This window comes from Halichoerus grypus, chromosome 5, assembly GCF_964656455.1.
Source record: "Halichoerus grypus chromosome 5, mHalGry1.hap1.1, whole genome shotgun sequence".
Classification (NCBI taxonomy): Eukaryota; Metazoa; Chordata; class Mammalia; order Carnivora; family Phocidae; genus Halichoerus; species Halichoerus grypus.
This window is the reverse complement of record NC_135716.1, coordinates 118,080,120-118,100,821: the sequence shown is the minus strand read 5'-3', so window position 1 is coordinate 118,100,821 and position 20,702 is coordinate 118,080,120. Positions and strand designations below refer to the sequence as shown.

At 43.5% G+C, this 20,702-nt stretch overlaps 1 protein-coding gene across 2 annotated transcripts in view; it reads right to left on the bottom strand.

Annotated features, from left to right (window-relative positions):
- MCOLN2 (mucolipin TRP cation channel 2) overlaps window positions 1–20,434 on the bottom strand; it is a 52,947-nt gene extending 32,513 nt beyond the window's left edge. Inside the window, exons 1-2 of one of the 2 annotated variants that reach the window (XM_036108857.2) lie at window positions 20,156–20,434; window positions 3,624–3,783 (exon numbers count right to left, since the gene is read on the bottom strand). In XM_036108857.2, coding sequence (XP_035964750.1) covers window positions 3,624–3,783; window positions 20,156–20,232 — 237 coding nt within the window. In that variant the 5' untranslated portion in view covers window positions 20,233–20,434. Of the gene's footprint in view, window positions 1–3,623; window positions 3,784–19,469; window positions 19,560–20,155 lie in introns of those variants that run through there. The other variant, XM_036108858.2, reaches the window with a different exon arrangement.
- Between the last annotated feature and the right edge of the window lie 268 nt (window positions 20,435–20,702).

Sequence of the window (20,702 nt, the reverse complement as noted above, 5' to 3'; positions counted from 1 at the left end):
AAAGTTTGCTGAGTGCTTATTCTGTCCTGAGTTGGGATATGATGTGGGCAAGATCAAGTTGCATGGTGTTGAATAACAGCTCTTATCTACTGAGTATCAGGGACCATGCCTAAAATGTACAATCTTTAAAAAATTTAATTCGCCAACACCCTATGAGGGGGATATTACACTGGGCTCCACAAGGACAGGCTTTCCCCCCCCCGGCTCAGGAACTGGAATAGTGCCCATCACAATGCCAGGGTCAAATACTGAATCCGTTGATGAATATAATCCCATTTTATACACGTGCAACTGAAGTCAGGGAACTTATTCAGGTTGGAACAGCTAGAAAGTGTCAGAGTGAGGTCTGTTAGGCTTACATATCCCTTCTCTTGACCACCTGGCCACACTACCTCTCAAACAGAGATGTTGCCAACTTAACTCTAGAAGCAGGGATATTTGACCCATTCCTCCCACAGTCAGACTTGAGCTAAAAACAAAACAAAACAAAACAAAACAAAAAAACACACCAAAAAAATCTGAATGGGGAATGGATAACTTGACCAAGAAAGTGGCATACTATTTGCTGATATTTTAAGCTACCACCTTATTTAAACTCAAAGCTCATCAACCCAACTTTGGGAATGAGAGAACATGAAGGTGTAATCTCTGCTTAGAACCACCCCCATCTGGCATCAGGAACAAGAAATTTCCTCCATTCCATTATTCCTAGAATAAGCTAAGATCCACCTATATGGCCCAGCATCAGGTCAGGGTTGGGATTTTCAAAGCATCTGTTAGTAGAGAAGAGAAACCCTCAGGAGGAGATCATAAGTCCCCTTCCTGCTATGGCAGAACCAAATATTCCCTATGGAGCAAGAGTAAGATGATGGATTTGGTCAAATGGTTGACAGAAAAATGCACTCTTGCCCCACTAACTGGATCTTAAGATTTGCCGAGACTATGGTATTAGACAGAAAAATAGTTACACATTAAGTGCAGCCTGGCAAAGATTGTGAAGGTAAGACTGATTATGAAATCAGTGTAGGAGAAAATATTCTGTACCAGATAAAAACAAGATACTGCTCTAATAATATACAAAAAAATATGGGAAGGAACAAGTAGAACTGGCAAAAAAATGTGGACACCTCTCTCAAGATTATAAATTACTGCAGAATGCAGAGTAGGAATGTCTTTTTTTTTAAAAAAGTTTCCTCCCCATCAACCCTGATAAAATGCCACCCATCCCATTAGACTTGAGGATGGAGTGCTAAGAGACAGAAAAAGAGGAGGAGGGACAAGTGGGATCTGAAAGAAGGAAAGGTATTCGAGAAATCTGCCCCAATTAGATATCACCCCTGTAGCAAAACTTATTAGAATGGTCCTCCAGCAGGACAAGAGTTTAATCCCTCCCAACACTGTTAGGGAAGACAAGGTATACCCACACAAAAAGTAAATTATCTTTTCCCAGAAGCAGTCTATTAAAAGCAAAAGCAGCGAGATAGACAGCAACAGGTACTAGTGTCCCCAGGAAAACCATGTGGTGAGTGGTCAGGCAAGACCGGTGGGGGACTTCCAAGGGCACCTGCAAGATGATGGAGAAAAAGAATCACTCTGGACTTGGTGGAGCAAACAGGGCAGGGATGAGAATCCCCGGGTGCATCCAGCTGGCTGGGATTGGGGAGGAAATAGATGAAAACCCATTGGAAAGGCAAGTCGAAGGAGACTGTGGAAATCTGAATTTCAAGCTCCATAATCAAGATTTTCTTCTGTGGGAAAATGGGGACCACAAAAGTTTCTGAGCAGGAGAGTGACCCAATTAAGGCATTCCAAGAAAAATTCATTTGATATTAGCATTGAATGCACTGGTGTGGGTGTGGATAAGGAAGGTAGGCATAAGACAAAGTCTGGAAGCAGCCTCATCAACTTGTCTGTATTCCTAGACTGCAAACTGAGGACAGCACCCACGTTTGGAATAAAACCAATCTGAAGGTAAGAGTGCAGACTCTAGAGCCAGACCACAGGGCTCCAATCCGACTCTACCACTTACCAACTGAATGGCCATAAGCAAATTACTTATTCTCTTTGGCTCCATTTCCTCATCCACAAGAAGGGAGCAATAACTGACCCCGCCTCCCAGGGTTGCCGTGAGGATGAAATGAATGAACATGCAGAGAGCACCTGTGCCTGGCACATGGCTAATGCTATGCCACGTGTTAGGTTACCTCTCAGCAGCAGCGACCTATTCCCAGCTGTATTCCCAGCAAGACACACAGCATGGGAGGTGCTTCATGTATATCTTAAATTAATGAGATAAGAGTCTGTCCTAGAGAGAGAAGATAGTGAGTATGGCAAAGCATAAGTAGACACAGTTTTAAGGAAGAATCCATGAGATTTACTAGACGTCAGGACAAAGAAGTTAAGTCAAAGATCAGGATGTTCTATACCTAGATGAGGTGGAGTTTTAGTAACATTAACAGATCAAGAAGCTGAACTGAAAGCTGGTTTGTCCAGAGAAGAAATTGGGAAACAATTAAAATTAACCAAATGAGAAAGGGGACATTATTTCTCCTCCTTCCAAGTAATACCAGTAATGTACCTACTTCATAGGATGCCAAAATTAAAACTTCAAAACCAAGAATTAAAATGAAAAGATTTTTAAATGGAAAAAGCCAAGCATTCACATTTAACGGGGTCCCTGTATCTCAACTTTGTTGGATTTTTTTCAACTTTGTTGTTTCTTTTAAAGCAACTTGGTTACCCTAAAACTTGGTGGAGTGGAAAGCATGACATACAACGAAAAGACCTCTTTATGATCACAGAATAAAGATGCAACTTCAGTTACAACAGGAACCTCCTCTCATTTCTAAAACTATACGAAGGCATTTTTAGAAAGGTATTCATTTTTGTGTTCCAGAAAGAACATCTTTACATTGATAACAGGATGATGATTTGCCAAAGGAGCCAAATACCCCAAATTGGTAGTGTTTGTAGAAGGGCACACATTTCAAATGTGGTTACCTAGAAAGGAGCCTCCCTGAAACGGGTTCCAAACCACAGTTTCAAAAATTAGATGACAACTCTGATGGCTGGTGTGATCCTGAGAGTAAAGTCTCAACAATATGAAACTCAATAGAAGATCCCAATGTAGCCCTCCTATGCTCCTGACAGGGCCAAGCATAAGCATTTACTTACCAGCTTAGCTACTGATGGGAAGGGAAACAGAATTCTGTCAAGTCTCAAGTCAAAACAGTCAAAAATGCGATTTCAAAAGTGTATTTGAAAGAAGATGAGAAATTTCAAGAACACCCTCACTTGGGATTGAGCAGGTTTCACCAGTCTGTGTGCTTCATTCAGATATAGAACTCCACCCCACCCCACCGCATATTGATCTGCTATTATATAGACCTACTATTCATCTCTATTTACAGAACCTGTGGGAAGATGGCCTCAGAAGCCCTTACTAAAACAACATCATCATCGAAACTGAACTTCAACCTATCATCTGCCCTCCAGAGTCAACATAATTTTATAGTTTTATGAACTTGAGTGTGGACTTTTCAGAACAAAAAAGTCAAGGGCAGAACACATGAAAACAGTTTCATCTTGGGATAAGGTAAAAAAAAACTGATAATATGAATTACCTGTGTGGTGACCATGACTATCTTCAAAATCTGCAATCCCAGCTTCCATGGAATCTGGTGTCTGGCTCGGTATTTTTCACAAGGGTTCATGAAGTAAAACTTCAGGTCTTCCCTCAGACATTCTTCTTTCACCTCAGAATCAAGATGAGCCATTGCATTTCTGCCACGGAAGACCAATTTTTAAAAAAAGAGAACATCTTGTTCATCAGAAAGTTTCTGAGGGGCACGTGGGTGGCTCAATCAGTTAAGCGTCTGACTCTTGGTTTTAGTTCAGGTCATGATCTCAGGATCATGAGATCAAGCCCTGTGTTGGGCTGCATGCTCAGCGTGTAGTCTGCTTGAGATTCTCTCTCTCCCCCCATGCCCCTCCCCCACACACACTTGTTCTCTCTCTCAAATATTTTTTTTAAAAAAGAAAGTTTCTGAATAATATTTTCTGTTCATGTTCTTTACCCATTCTCACAAGCAAAATTCTCCTTTCAACCAGTGACCTCCTCTTCTCTTTAGAAATCCGAAAATTATTCAGGACCCTCTATCACTTGCCTTTCCACACAGTTATCCATCTTGTGCAAAATGGCCATTGTCAAAATTTATAAGAACAGGATTTTATTTGCAAGAGTCATCAATTCCTATATCTTAACATGTAGCATTCACCTGTCACTGGAATATTAACAAAAACTAGATGGGATACTTTCATGATACACCGGGTATGACATCACAGAAATTGAGTACTGACTAATGGAATTAAATTGCTATGAAAACAGAGAATCTTTGTTCTATAACATCGTACTGAATGATTATGCCCTTTTTTTGATAATATAGCAATGAAATAAGGTTCAAAAATGTAAATACCTTTAAAAAGTTAAAATAGTATCTAATTATGCCTATTCAGATATTTGTGTCACTTTACACTAGAAAAGTTTGCTTTTACTATTTTGACAGCTCTGGACTCAGGAATGGGCATGTGACTCAAGCTAGGCCAAAAAGAACTAATGAGCTGTGGTCCCAAGACTGTGATTATATCTGATGGGAGAGATGTCCACTAAGCCGTCTCCAAATTGGGGTATGCAAAACAATCCACTGGCAGTACAGAAAGTATTAGTACTTCTATTTTATTCTTTATCTTTTTTAGAAATTAATTCTATACTTTAATTTTTTATTTTAAGTAAACTCTATGACCAACAAGGCGCTGGAACTCACCACCCCAAGATCAACGGTCATAGCTCTACTGACTGAGCCAGCCAGGTGCCCCTATTTTCTTCTTTATCTTAAAACAAAAGAAACCTGAACTCTACTAATAACTAATGTAACATACAGAATAACAGTGGTATATAATCACATATAATTTATAAGTAAATATACACACATTGAGAACATGTGCTTAACTTTTATCACTGAATACATAATCAACAAAGTTTGGAGATCATAGACTTAAAGCAAAGGCTGTGAGTCTGGAGTTTGTGGAAGTCACCTTGCCATCATAAAAGAGCATGCCAGAGAGTGGAGCTAACACAGAACAGACAAAAGATAGACACTAAGCCTAATGATAATACTTGAGTTCCTGGATCCAGCTGTGCCTGAAGCCATTCATCCCAAGACCTGCAATGTAAGCTAATAAATACTCTTTAGGGCTTATGGTAGTTTGAGTTAGTTTTGTGCTTCATACAACAGGAAGTGTCTTGATGGTAAATTTAAGGATTAAATTTTACTAAGTTCAGCCAATCATTCAAGGTACCCATTTCTAGGGAAGTTTTTATAATTGGGGGTCATCTGGGGACAACTTTTCACCTGAAACATCTAAATGACCTATTTTTATACTGACTTCAGATCTACATTATCTACCTCGACTAACAAGTTTTAAAGAAGACTAAAGCGGAGGGTGCCTGGCTGGCTCATCAGTAGAGCATGTGACACTTGATCTCAGAGTCGTGAGTTCAAGCCCCATGTTGGGTGTGGAGCCTATATAAATAAACAAACAAACAAACAAACAAATAAAAAGAAGACTAAAAGGGAAAGAGTATTTTAAGGCTTATTTTAAGACTATTTAAGACTTACACTCAGTTAATAATTTTCTAACTTTAAATTGATTTTTAGATCTCCTATTTCCAGAATTAGTAGGCTAGGTTATTTAGAATTTTCCTGCTGGGTAGAAGAAAGGAAGGGAAAGAGGGAGGGAGGAAGGGAGGGAAGGAGAGAGGGCGGGAGGGAGGAAGGAAGGAAGGGGAAAAGGGAAAGGAAAGAGAAAGGAAAGGGGAGGAAGAGGGAGGTTAGAAAGGGAAGAAAGGAAAAGAAAAAGAAAAGAGAAAAGACAGGTGCTGGATAAAATGCATACTTCTTTTGGGGGGGTAGGTGGAGGAAGTACCTATAAAAGACTGAGGAGTTAAACGTAGACCAATAAGTCCTAGAGATCTAATGCACAATACAGTGAATATAGACAATAATGTTGTATTATAAACATCAAACTTGCCAAGAGACTAGATCTTAATTATTCCCACCGCAAAAAGGAAATGATAATTCTGTGAGGTGACAGAGGAGCTAACTATTGCTACAGTGGCCATCATATTACAATATATAAATGTATCAAATCAAAATGTTGTACACCTTAAATTTGTACAGTGTTATACATCAAATATATTTCAATTAAAAAAATAATAATAAAGATGTTTCTAAGAACACTTAAAAATTTAAGAGCAAGGAACTCCCAGTCTAGTCTTAGGGGGATCCTGGAGAAGTGGGGGCCCACTGCCATTCATGCCCACTTAGGCTTCAGTCCGTGGCCCCAGGAAAGGGGAATGAGGGAGCCAGGACTCAAGGCCCAAAGCCCATCCAAGATCTGACAGGAGATCCTCCTCAAATTTAGACGGAGGTCCCAAAGAGCCACCCTCTCAGAAAAGTACCTAGCATCACAACGGCCTGTCCCCAAAGTTAAAGGACTACGGAGAAGGCCAGAGTAGTTTCAAATCAAAGAAAAGAAAAAGGAAATTTAAAAAATAGGCTCATCCTGAGAAATGATGCCCACAACACAGCCCTTTGAGCCTCACACCTGGATGAGCCAGAGAACATCAAACCATGAGCTTGCTCGGTTCAGGGGGCTCCAGACTGAGACTGCCCTGTCTCCTAGCAAACTCAGACCTCTCCAGAGGTTCATCCTAAGACTTGGCCACTCTGACATATAACTTGAAAAACTCATTGATCGGCAGGTTGTAAGATATAACCAAGCAACATGAAGAGTCTTACTTAGAAACAGGGAGCAGAAACAGTGCCAAGTCCATAAGAATCAGACACGGGTTGGAAGATGATCATGTTCGGCATATTGAAAGACAAGAACAGGTAAAAATATCTATAAGACCAATTTGGGCAAAACAAAAAATACTTGTAGAAATGAAAAATCAATGACCACATGAGTCTCAATCTCAAAAGAATGAGGAGACCTTTAAAATGTGTTTGTCTGCATCCACTCTAGTCAGCTTTGGATTGGATCGGACCGCCTTACTGAGACTGAGCTGGGTGCTTGGGACTCAACGCTGGAGAGCATCCCTGACTGCAGACGCTCGGCATCCGGTAGCAGAGAGACCCGTGAATGCATATTCCCAAATTACCACATAGCTCAGTGAATGCTGTACGCTAGTGTGAAAAGCACTGTGGAACCAGGCCTAACTCTGACAGAGGGGTTCACAGAGCCAGAGGGGAAATCCCATCAGAACACACAGGGGGTGTGTGTCATGGCGGCCCCCGACAAGGGTGCTTGTCGGAGGGAGGCATTTCCCAGAACAACGTGGTATCTTAACTGTGCCTGACAGCAACATCCTCCGACATGAGCCTTCAGACCCCTGAGAACATGCCAGAAGAAATCTTCGTGGGCATGTTTGAGCAGTACTAAATTTAGAGTTAACCACCATCACTTTAGCGGATCTGTGTTGCTAATGTAGTCATCCTGATGAGTCACGGTATTTTTTCCATTTAATAAAAGGAAAAAGGCATCTGAAAAGTTGTGATAGAACCCTCAGAACACGGCATGGAAACTCCTGTCTTGTTCTCTAATGTGAGAAACGCCATACTGAAGAGATGGTTTTCTCAAAAACAGTGGTGTGAAACACAGGGCACTAGGTCAAATACTTAGTGAACGCCTTGTGAGCCCAGCTCCACCAGAGACATCTTCCTGTCTTCCAGCTCAGTGCAGTGGGAAGGAGAGCTATGAATACGTGAAAGTACAATAAAACACGTTCTGTGTTGTAACTGAAATACGCATTGAGCACCCCAGGCCCAGAGAAGACAGTGCCCAGCTGCTTCAAGTGGCTTCAAATAATTCTTTCAGCTGCTGGTTTCTTTGACTACTTGGCCACTAAATGTTCAAAAAATGGTAACTGATGTTAACATTACCCTAAGAAACCTTATTAAGAAGATAATCCGCAGGGACACCTGGGTGGCTCGGTCGCTAAGCGTCTGCTTTCGGCTCAGGTCATGATCCCAGGGTCCTGGGATTGAGCCCCGCATCAGGCCCCTTGCTCAGCAGAGAGCCTGCTTCTCCCTCTCCCTCTGCCTGCCTGCTGCTCCCCCTGCTTGTGCTCTCTCTGTGTGTCAAATAAATAAATAACATCTTAAAAAAAAAAAAAAGGTAATTCACACACACACACACACATACACAAAGTGAGAGAGAACAAACATCAGCATTTATCGTGTTAAATTATTTACAGAGCTCTGTCCATCCAGAAGTTTTTCACTTACAGAGCAGCTGTAATAGTTCTAGCACGGTGAAGGATGAAAAGAAAAATGGAAAAGACAGCATGAAAAACTTTCCCTCAAGCATACAGAAGCCACCTGGTGAAATAAAGGATAGTACTAGTCAAATATAATCAAAAGAAATACAAAAAAAAATTAATATGAATAATAAAGTTATGAGATGGCTGTTTTTAGTAAGTCCAACTTAAGTTTAGAAATAACATCTGGGGGCGCCCGGGTAGCTCAGTTGGTTGAGCGTTCGGACTCAATTTCGGCTCCAGTCATGATCTCAGGGTTGTGAGATGGAGCCCGGAGTGGGCTCTGTGCTCAGCGGGGAGTCTGCTTGAGATTCTCTCTCCCTCTCCCTCTGCCCCTCCCCCCAAAGTAAATAAATAAATCTTTAACAAAAAAAATAACACCTAAGTTTGGAAGAGAAGGTAATGATATTTTGGTTCAAGAATTCTGGAATCTCAAGGATAACGTAAATGCTTAAGCTTGCTAACCTTTACTTTTCTGAGGGCTCTTTCTTGCCCCAATCTTCCCAATTTGTAGATCTGCCCTATTTCCCTGGTCGGTGAAGGGTATTAAACACACACTCACATACAACTAGACATTTTATAACAAAAATACAATGGTGCAAACAAACAAATGGTGCAAAGTGAAAAAGAAGGAAAACTAAAAAAACAAAAGAGGCAAGAGAGTATCACAGGACTAAAACATGCCTGCATTTGACACATATTCATCCAACACCCTCCTGTGCTGAGCACCAGGCTGGGTGTTTGGTACAGGAGGCTTGAAGCTGCAATCACAACTTTATAAGCAAGAATTAAGTCAGCGGGAGAAACACTGCAAGTTCTATCACAAATGATGAAAATCACCAGCGGATTGAGAAAAGGACAGAGAGCGGAGAACTTGTAACACAATTCAGGAGAAGAGAAACTGCACCATAAAAACAGTTAAGGAAGAGAAATCAATGAAGATCTAAATCTGACGCATCAGCTGCAGCAAGGTCGTGAAATTGAAATTGCACGAAATAAATAAGAACAATCATGACTCATGAATTATTTATGTTTCACTAAACTATAGGATCTGGATTATATAAGCTTAATAAAGAGCACTGTTAAAGACCAAAGTATCAGAGGGAAAAAAGCACAGTACTGGTGAACATAAAAACAAGATCTGGAATAGAATGGAAATTCACCCGCACGATGCGCTAAATAAAAGCGAGAGATGCTAGAATGGCAAAGTAAACAGGACTTGGGAAAGAAAGAAGCCCGAGCCTTAGTACTATGGGGAGAAGTCAGAGAGGAAGCACATCAAAGTTACTGTCTGTTATTCAGAAAACCTACTCTTCCCTCAGATAATCAGGACTGTGTAATGTCAGCTAATTTTAAGGCTATCGTGTGACCAAGGGCAATTCCAGCTTTAATGAATCAATGACTAAGAAAGCCTATGGAAGCTTGAAGTTTTAAAAAACGTAAAAGAAAACAAGTTACCAGCAATTCTTAATCTCACATGGGTCATAACCCCCTATGAGAACCAGTGAAAGCTTTTGACCGTTAACGCAGAAAAATGCACACACCAGTTTCAATGATGGTACCTTGTTCCTATTAGTACAATCAGCTCAGCAAATAAGCTAACCAGCCCAGGCTGCTACCTTTTCAGCTTGCATGACTCAAAAAGAGGTAGAAAATATTGTTTTCTACCGCAGTGGCCTCCAAGGAGGGGTGTGTGCCTACAAGGGAGAATTAAGACCATTCACTGCTATGTGGGAAGAAAGGGTTAGGGCTTCTAACTGGACAACCTAGCAAAGACAGAGGTTTAATACAGGGATCATTGTCTGGCGTATCGAAACTGCCCTCACTTGGTCAGACCGAAGGATGCCCGAGCCTCACATAGGTGGGCAACACATCCTGGGGGAAAGAAAGCGAGTTCCCAAAATAGGGGCTTGCGTTGGTGGCCTCACTGATTTTCAGCACAGTCCTAACACTAAAGGCTTATGTGGGCCCATTTAAGCACTTTTGGAGTATACTATCCAGTTTAGTCAACCCTCACAAGGTGGGCAAGGGACATAAAGATCCTGGCAAAAAAACGAGACTCACTGGGAAACTAATAAGGACCTAAGTTAACAACAAGAAAACTCTCCTCGTGCAAACTTTGTTTGCCATGAGTTTAAAAAAAGATGAAAAGCAGATCTGATCTGAAAAGAATCTGGAAAAAAGAAACAGATTTATCAAGAAAACTCTTTAGGGGCGCCTGGGTGGCTCTGTTGGTTAAGCGTCTGCCTTTGGCTAAGGTCATGATCTCAGGGTTATGAGATCGAGCTCCGAATCAGGCTCCACCCTGGGCATGGAGCCTGCTTAAGATTCTCTCTCTCCCTCTCCCTCTGTCCCTCCCCCCCCAAAAAATGTTCATTTTACCTGTTTTATAGTATATATGATTCTACATACAATATACAAATATACATTCAGAGGGGGTGGATGTTCTTTAAATTGATGGGGTAAGTTATCAAAAATATTTGGGACGACTTCTCTAGTGTTTCAGAGCTTAGATGTGGTTGTTCTTTTGTTATCCCTGCTGATATTATTATAAACTCCTTAGCTTGGGAGAAATTGGTGTGTGTTCCCCCAGCTTCTGACAGACATCACTGCTTAGGTATCTTGTATTCATGCAGTGGTGTTAGAACAGAGTGGTCTTCCTAATTCACAACTCTCTTACTAGTCCCAAAGGATGACACAGCAGAAGCAGGGAACCACTTCCCAAATCTATCCTTCCCGTATCCTTAGCACAGGGAACAGTAAGTACCACCAGCCTTCCAGGAACCTACATCTGGGTAGCTCTGCATCATCTGGTCTCACCTACCCCCCGCAATGTCATCTTTTTTCCCCTCAAACTTAATAGTGTACATAATTTCAAAGGAACTGTAACAAACCCCACCCCCGATTTTCACTCCTTCCGAGGCAACTTCTTTCATGTTTCTCTTCAGTTATTTATTTTAATATTTCTCAATATTGTCCCACTATTTATTAGTCTTTTAGATATCATCAATTTATATCCTCCCATGGAAAAGATGATTTTAGCTCTTATATCTGCTCCCCACCAGCAAATATACACATTCACCTCCCCCACTCATTGTCCCAATAAAATTTTAATAAAACTTTTGGATAAATATTTAAAATTTACAAAGTGAATATGCAAATACTTTTCATAGTTGAGCTACTAGTACACTGTGATTATATATATGTGCGTGTGTGTATATATATATATATATTTAGATAGGCTCCATGCCCAACACGGGGCTTAAACTAACAACCCTGAGATTAAGAGTGGCATGCTCTATGGACTGAGCCAGCCAGGCACCCCCAACCCAACCGCCCTGTTTTTTATTCTTTCTTGTAAAAAGAAGGTTCTGGCATTAATTGCCTTTTTACCCATTTGCTTAGTTTTCAACATACCAATAAGGACTCTATCACCAAACTGGCTGAATCTACCAGCTCCTTTCAATACAGTCAAATAAGTTGGGCAACTTGTCAGTTTGTTTCTTCTCATCATTCCTGGAGCTTCATCCTCCTGCTCCAGCCTACACACTGGTTGCTCCTAATCCCTATTCAGGGCCATCAATTTGGGAATTCTCTTCACCTTCTTCCCAAATTGGAGTCCGCATTTCCTGGACTTCCTTTGCTACCTCATTTTTATGGAGAGTATCCCTCATTCCCTTCCTGTGAAAGGAAACCTGGAAGGTAAATTTTGAGACCTCCCTTGATAGACACTGCTAACTGCCTACCCAGTATCCATTCCTCCCTTCTTCCTGATTTTGTTGAGGGTAGGGAATATATTAACACCCAAGAATAGGGTAATTCGATATAAGAGCTAGACAAAAACACAGAGCCACTGTTTGCCAAATCGGCCACACACAGAGTCACCTGGGGCACTTGAAAACCACTGAAGCCTGGCTTCCAACCACAGAGATTCTGGCATAATTGGTGTGGGTGCAGCCTGGGCATCAGGGCTTTTAAAAAGCTCCCCAAGTTATGCTACTGTGCACCCAGTTTGAAATCCTCTACCTTAGAGATCACCTGTTCCCGTCTCCTTATTTTATGAACGAGGCAACTAAGGGCCCCTAAAGTTGCAACCTGCCCCCAAAGAGTCCAATTTACTGACCCCCTCCAGTATTCCTTCCTGATCCCGGAATTAAATTTTTCTTAAGGAGTCATGGCCTGTAAGATAGTCAGGAATGAAGAAAAAAAAAATGTTATGTTCAAATAAACTAGTATTTCAGATATAATTTCTCTTATTTAGAAATGTGTGGTATTTAGCAGACAATAGCATCCTAATCCATAAATTCAGGAGACTCCTAAAAGGTCATGTTATCAAAATGAGAAGGAAAAAACAGGTAAAGCCATCTGATGGAAGAAATCCAACATTTACTTTGCTCAGGGTCTCTCTGGGCTTCAGATTGTCTAGAGCAAACCCTTGGTTTCCATTTGTTCTACCCCAGTGGATGTGCTCAAGGTGAGCCCTCTCCTGCTGTGGACTCCAGTTGCCACTACTCAGGCTTGCCGCTTAGGGGCTTGGCAGCATTTGACACCGCTGACCACTACATCCCTGGAACAACTTCTTTCTGCTTCTAGGACACTCCACTCCCCTGCTTTTTCTGCCTACCTCACTGGGCATTTCCCAGTCTCCTTTGTTGGCTCCTCTTCCATCTGAGTTCAGCTGCCAGAGTGCCTCAGGACACAGCCCAGGGCTCTTCCATACTCCATCCTCCGTCCTCCCTTCTAGAAGACTTTGCCCAGTCCTGTGGCTTTAAATACTACCCACATGATGTGGACTTTTCACATTTGCCACTCCAGCAAATCTCTCTCTTGAACAGGCTCCCTTATCCAACCTCTTCCTTGAAACTCCACCCATGTGTCTAACAGATTTCTCAACCACCTCCCCACCCCTTTCTCCACCCATCTGCTCAATGCAGTGATCACACACATTTATCCAGATGTTTCAGCTGAAATCACTTCCCCTATCAGTGGTTCTCCCCCTTGGCTATACGGTAGAAGCATCTGGAGACTTTTAAAAGGCTTCAGTGCCTGGCTTCCAGCCCCTAGACATTCTGATTTAACTGGGGCCCAGTTATGAGCTGAGCATCAAGATTTAAGATAAGCTTTTCAGGTGATTCTAATGGGCAGGTAAGTGTAGGAACTTGTGCTCCAGAGCCCTACTTTGACTCCTCCTTTCCCTCAATCCTCACACCCAATTGATCAAGTCTTCCTTCAAAGCATGTCATGGATTGGTCCCCATCTCTCTCTATCCACTGCAGCCTCCCTGGTCCATGCCCTGTCACCTCTTGCCTGACAACTTCAACAGCCTCCCACTTTCCCACATGGTAGCCAGAGGGGTAATGTTAAAAGCCCAAGTCAGTTATCATTTCCCTGCTTAAAACTCCACAGTGGCTTTCCCCTGCTCTCAGACTAAAATCCAACCCCCCTATCATTGCCTAAAAGTCTCCTACCCGCTCCTTCTCATACCCACCCTTCCCCTTCCTCACTATCCCACGGCCTCCTTCTTGGCCCTGGAACAGTCCCTGATCTGGACATTTGCATTTGCTGTTTCACCTATCCTTCTGCTCTGCCCCCAGCTCTCTGCATGTCTGGCTCCGTCTCATCTTTTCCCACTGCCTCTCCCATCACTGAATTTCCTTTATAACTGAGATCACATTCTTTATTGGTCTTCCCTACAAGAGAACTGCATGAAGGCCTGGTCTTGCTCATCACTATATCCCCCAGCATACAGCAGAGCACCTAATACATGATAGGTATTCAATGAACATTTGGTGGGAAGAAATGAGTCAATGAAGGAGACAATAACCCTAACAACATGAACATTTCCTTGGCCGGTACCTGATAAGGTGAATTAATAATAATGCCAGCAACAGCAACAAATATAATAAAAACAATACAACAACAAGAATGCAAAGTCTAAAACACAGGTAGGAAAATTTGAATTAAAAATATACTGAAAAGGCTCACTTAGTCAAGATACATAAGAGAGTTTTAGGTAATTTAGTTGCTTGGTTTGCTGATAGAAACCCTATTTTGTTTCAATTAATATTCCTAAAGTCTTTCCAAAGAATGAATGATTCCATGAATCGTTATCATGAAAATTTGCAATCCACTGGGGAGAAAGAAAATGAGTGTCCTCCTTGAAACCAAACACAAAAGTGAAACTTAGATACATCTAAAAAAATAAAATTGGTTGAAGTATAAAATAGAACTTTTTTTTTTTTAAGATTTTATTTATTTATTTGACAGAGAGAGACACAGCAAGAGAGGGAACACAAGCAGGGGGAGTGGGAGAGGGAGAAGCAGGCCCCCCGTGGAGCAAGGAGCCCAATGTGGGGCTCGATCCCAGGACCCGGGGTCATAACCTGAGCTGAAGGCAGGCGCTTAACGACTGAGCCACCCAGGGGCCCCAAATTTGACATGTCTTTCTAAGGATGACAAAATTCAGAAGCCAATGAAAAAGACTGACAGATCTTAATACAAATATCTACAATTTCAAGAAGTTGAAAGACAGAATGGGGAAAAGGTCTGCAATATATTTAAACAGGCAGAAAAGCTTACGACCTATTATCTGTAGAGAGCTCTGAGTTATTAGTAAGAAAAAGACAACCCAGTGTAATACAGGCTGAGGATCTGAACAGGACAGCGAACATTTAACAATAAAAATGTACTAACAGCAAGATTGGTGAAAATCTATCCTAAGTTTTATTTATCAATAATGACAACAAAACTCTATTGATGGAAATGTAAATTTTTGAAGGGCATTTGGACTCAGTATCTAGGAGAGTAACTGTAATTTAGGAATCAACCTTCTATGGATTTATGCCACAAATGTTTAAAACTTTGTGAACCTCAAGGTATGTTTTCAAAGGGGGTGTGAGTTTTTCAGAACAAGCACCAGTCAGAACAATGGCTACAAAAATGTTCATTGTAACCCTACTGGCAACTTTGTATTGGCCTAAAGATGTCTATGCATATTGTTAATTTTTTTTAAGTTACAAAATAAATATATTGAGGTTCCATCTTTCCAAGAAATGCTGACATTTATATCTGTATGTAGACATCTTAAAAGTCTGAAAGTGCATAAACCAGAAAAAAAAATCCTAGTAATCTCTTGAAGTCATGTTATATGTAATCTTAATTTTCTTAAGTTTTCCACATTTTCTTGATTTTTGGTGACTGACATACGGATTCTTGAGTTATCATTATGAGTTAAAATAAGGTATGTCGAAAAGGATCTAATAATACATACCAGGTAATCCAGCATTTCCCTGCCCAACATTTATATGGGAGGGAGAAAGTGGGGAAGTCATGCAGAGACTGAACTTCAGTGTTGGGGGGGGGTTGTCACAGGGCAATCTGGCAGATGGAAGACTTTAGAACAATCCCAACAACCCACACTGGGTTTTTTCTTCTACTCCAGTTCCTACAATGAACTGATTTTGTTGTGATTTGCTGAGTTGCTGAGAGAGAGACAGAGAGAGGGAGGGGGAGGAAGGAAGGGAGAGGGAGGGAAGAGGAGGGAGAAAGAGAGGGAAAGAGAGAGAAAGAGAGAGATCCAGACAACTGAGGTTCTGGGATAGTTAGGCCCCAATTAAAGGAAGTCAGGAGCCAAAAAAAAAAAAAAGGAAAAGAAAAGAAAGTCAAAGAGAGAAACCTTGGTTACCTTCTAAGCATAGCTCTCAGAACATAAATGATGTGCTCATTCTAAACCTGAGAAGCACTGGGAAGAAAGACTGTAGGGCTTTTCATTTTCCACTAGAGCCACTCATAAAAAATGTGCATGCTACAACTTTCAGGAATTTCCCTAGAGATGACCAACCATGCCACCAAGTTCCTATAAAATCATCTCCATCACCACTTTGCTGCCTCTGGGCAACAGAAAAGCAGAACTAGGGCTGCACATTTTAAAATGCTTGTTCTGGTGCCCGGCTAGCTCAGTCGGTAGAGCATGAGACTCTTAAAAGTGCTTGTTCTGAAAAAGTCACACCCCCTTTGAAAGCACATCCTGACCAATCAGGTTCCTAGGTCAGAGATAAGTAAAGCAAAACTCCATTTCTCAGCAATACAGGATTCCAAAAGCACTTAAAGCTGGAGAAGATGGGGTGCCTGGGTGTTTCAGTCAGTTAAGCCTCTGACTCTTTATTTCGGCTCAGGTCATGATCTCGGGTCGTCAGATCAAGCCCCACATCAGGCTCTGCGCTCAGTATGGAGCCTGCTTAAGATTCTCTCTCCCTCTCCCTCCACCCATCCTCCCTCTCAATCTCTCCCTCTCAAAAAAAAAAAAAAAAAAAAAGCTTGAGAAGATGACTGGAATTACGGCACTCCTTACATTTTGCTTTCTCTAACATATCAATAAGTGCCCAATTTAACAGGGTCATGCTGATGCCTATCCCTAAGGAAAAGTGAAATTAAAAGCCATAAAGCCATAATTAATCCTCTTCTCCTCAAACCATTGAATGAATGTGACCTTATTTTCAGACAAGCTCACCTCAGTGTCAGTTGGGGAATCCCTAGATTCACTCTATCTCTAACAATTCCCTCTAGTCGCCATAGGTGACATGATTTTTTTAAGCCCACCGCTTAAATTATGGGTCTCCTGGAATTATAGCAAGGGCAATATTTCAGAACGTTTAGCTTCACTAGTCACCAACTACAGCCTGACAGATGTTTTAGGCTGAAACACCAGATGTATTCAAGGGGAGATCACAAAAGACAACGTTCAAAGAAAAAGAAAGGGAGCCATCTCCCAACTGAGGGGACAGAAATATTGGCACCCCCCTTCCCCCCAAAGCTGTCTTGTCACCCGGGGTTTGGGAGCTGGGAAGGGGGGAAAGGAGGCAGAGACCCAAGATCAAAACAGAGTAGAAAGCTCAGCTAGGGGTAGGCTAAGGAAAATGAGAAAAAAAAACCCAGATGATTGCCAAAGCAAACAAACAAACCAACTAAAACCTGGCTTTAAACATTTGTCCCTGAAAAGAATATTGCAGTCTGCGTAAAAAAGAATGAAGTCTGGAAATAAAATTTCTTTTCTCTATGAAGCTCACAAGAGGTGATGTAAGAGCTCCCTGAAGGGTGATCTCATTCTTCAGAACTGACACATGGAACCTAGACTCCTGGCCTCTGCTAAGTGCAGCCTTAGGGAAAATCCCACTTCTAACTTTCCTGGCCAAAAGGGTTTCTTTTGGCCACTGATTTTACTTTGAAAGTTGTAGCCACAAGAAGCCACCTGTTTTCCCACTAAATTTTGAGGACTGTCTTATCCTGGGTTTCACTTCACTAATAGAGACCGAGCCTGAAGAGCTCAGCTTGTGAATACGATCATTCCTGACTTTCAGTTCTCTATTCTCTGTCATTCTGTTCGAAATTTGTCTCCCTACTCTTCCTCCTTGCTTCATTAAGAGATTTTATATTTATTATTCTGTTGTTAAAAAACAACACTTTTGATATGCTCCTTTTGATATGTTTTTTTGAGAGAAAAAAACATGGCCTCCTCAAACACTTCATCAGGATTTACTGATTTTTAAGTGCAGGAAATTAAATAAAATTGGCACCATCAGGTTGACCTCTGCATGAGAACAGTCAGGCAAAGAGTGGGACGTGTGTGTTTTTTAAAGGGTCCAGGCCACAGAACCTGGTTTAGGGAAGGTTTGCTACAGGAGAAGGCCAAGTTTACGGTAATGGGAGTTTGACTCAAAGTATGAAGAGGAAGATGAGCTAAAATCTTGAGACTGCTGACTCAAAAGGAAGAAGCTACCGGATTCCCCCAAACTTGGGCGGTTTGGTCAGCACATCACAGAGGTGGTGAGCAGTTCCTGAAAGTGTGAAGCCAACATCCCAGCTCTGCGGAGAACGAGCTAGCTGGTCCCTTCCACATAAAACATCAGAATTCCTATCCTGATGTCTAGACAACTTCTCCCACCTCTCTCTCAATGACCCCTTCTTCCATCCTCAGTTTACAATGATACAATCCTCTTTCCCACTGGCACTGCACAACCAGACCCACACACATATATATGTCAAATCTGAATCCTCACAAAAGCTTCACCGCTGAGTATGTGTCCCATACTGTAAGAATGGGAGCCTCTGGAGATACTCACGGAAAGGATACAAATGGTTAAGCCCTGAAGGAAATAGGCTAAGAAAAATACCGGCGTAAAGATTAAAAAAAAGAGAAGGATTATAGACCACACCCACCGTAAGCACAAGCCTGTTTATCAGTCCAAGCAGAACACAATAAATAAAGCCAGAGTCCATTTTCTCTCCACCTTTCCGGACAGGCTTTTAGAGCTAAGGCAGATGGAAGAAATGTATAATTTCTGCCCATCTGCCCCATTAAAAATAGACATCTAGTCTTAAGAGAGATGGTCATTTTGTTGTAACATTCACAAGTATCCGGTTGTCAAAAAAGTTGTACCAAAGTTATGTCTTCTAATTCAAAACTGGCCAAAAAACCCCACAAAAAAACAAAAACAAAAACTGGCCTTTCAAAAGTCTAAAAAAGTATATGCCACGCTTGCTTGGAATTAGTTAAATACTTATCTGGACAGCCACCAGAGATCAAGTAAATTCTCCTTCTGAATTCTGGCTTTCCTTGCTAGCATTAAGTTCGTTATTGATCCTGTGAATGCCACGCAGGAAAAGCAGGAGAGTCTCTACACTATTTTAAGAAAATTTAACGCCCCACCTCTGTATTTGTTTTGTGAGCAGAGGAGGGGGAGCCAAGGCCTGTTTGTACTCCCCCCCCCCCACACACCCCGCTCCGGGCTCAGCGGCGCAGCTGGGTGGTTGCAGCTCTGACCACGGAGGTGGGGCCCCTTGGCAGCATCATCCGGCTGAACTGTACGCCTTTTCATCAAGGCAGAGGAACCACACTGTAACCCTCCCACCTGAGGAAAAGGCCTGTTTGTTCCGGAAGGCAAAGCCTAGCCTTATTTAACCAACTGCAAGCAGTTAATATAAGCACTCCCAAGGCAGCAAGGAAGCTCTAGTCTACAACAGTAAAGCCGTCCGCTTGATGAGAATTCCTCCAGAATCTGGCATCCTCCAAGAGACAGCTCAGGCGCCTCACCTGACGGTTAGCCTGAAAACCCCTGATCCTCTCTCCGGCTTCCAGGCCTGGGCAAACCGATAAGGCTGCGGGGCCATGCCTCCGCCTTCAAAACTTTCCACAGCTTTCGTTCGGGATTCCGAGCAGGAAAAACCGCTCAGCGCACACGCATCTCGGCCTTCCCGGGCACGCCTCCCCTAAAGTCGGAGCCCTTCCAGGCACGCTCCCTTCTCTTACCCTTCCTGCAGCCGCCCGGGACGCGCAGACCCGGGCCCGGGGGTGGGGACGGCGGGGCGCGGGGGGTGGTGGGACCGCAGGGCTGAAGTGCGCGCCGGGAGCCCAGGGGCGCGTGGCCGGGCGTTCCCGCCCCCCGAGCCACCACCTCCGCCGCGTCGCCTCCCGCCGGGGCAGGGCAGACGGCGGAGCTGGCGGAGAGCTTCTCAGCTTGGGCCCTGGGGCACTTTTTCCACGTGTAAGCCCTCGGGCCTCTCGGAGCCCCGGGGGCGGGAGGCAGCGAAGCGGAGGCCGGCGGGGGAGGTGGGAGATGGCGCGGAGGTGCGGGAGCCAGAAGACCCCAGGAGGAAAGCAGTCCGGGGAGGGGTCGGGGAGGACCGGTGGGGTCCCCGGGGAGGGACCGTGGAATGCAGGGGGGCTGGCGGCCAGGGCGCGCCCAGCGGGGCGGAGCAGAGCGCCTCGGGGGTACTGACCTGCCGCGGGGCCCCCAGGACCGGCCTGAGGCTCCGTTCCACGCCGGCAGGTCCAGTGCCTCCACGCCGGGAGGCATGCGGCCCCCGCGAGTCAGGAGGAGGAGGCCGAGGGTGGGACGGCTGCACCTGCCTCGGCCCCGAGGTGCCGGCCCGAGGCCCCTGCCCTCTGGTCCCCGGTGGTGTCGGGAGCTGCGGCCGGCCGGCTCCGCGTCCTGGGTGTCTGCCCGGAGGTCGGGCTGAGGAGAAGCGCCGTCTAAAGGGAACCGGGCGGGTGCTCGCTTCGGCAGCACGTATGCTAAAGAGAACCGGGCGGTGGAGCGCCGCTGCGGCCCGCGCGCCCTCCACACTGCCCCCCGGCGGCGGGGCGCGCACTCCCTGCCCTCCGAGGCTCCTGCCTTCCTTTGCTCCGGGTTTCTACACCATTCATCACTGTAGAAATAGTCATTTCTATTTTGATGCGTTCGGGACACACTCAGTGCCAAGCCGAGGGCTGGGTACTGTGGACACCGGGATAAGAAAGAGATGGCCCTGTCTTCTAGGACTTTAC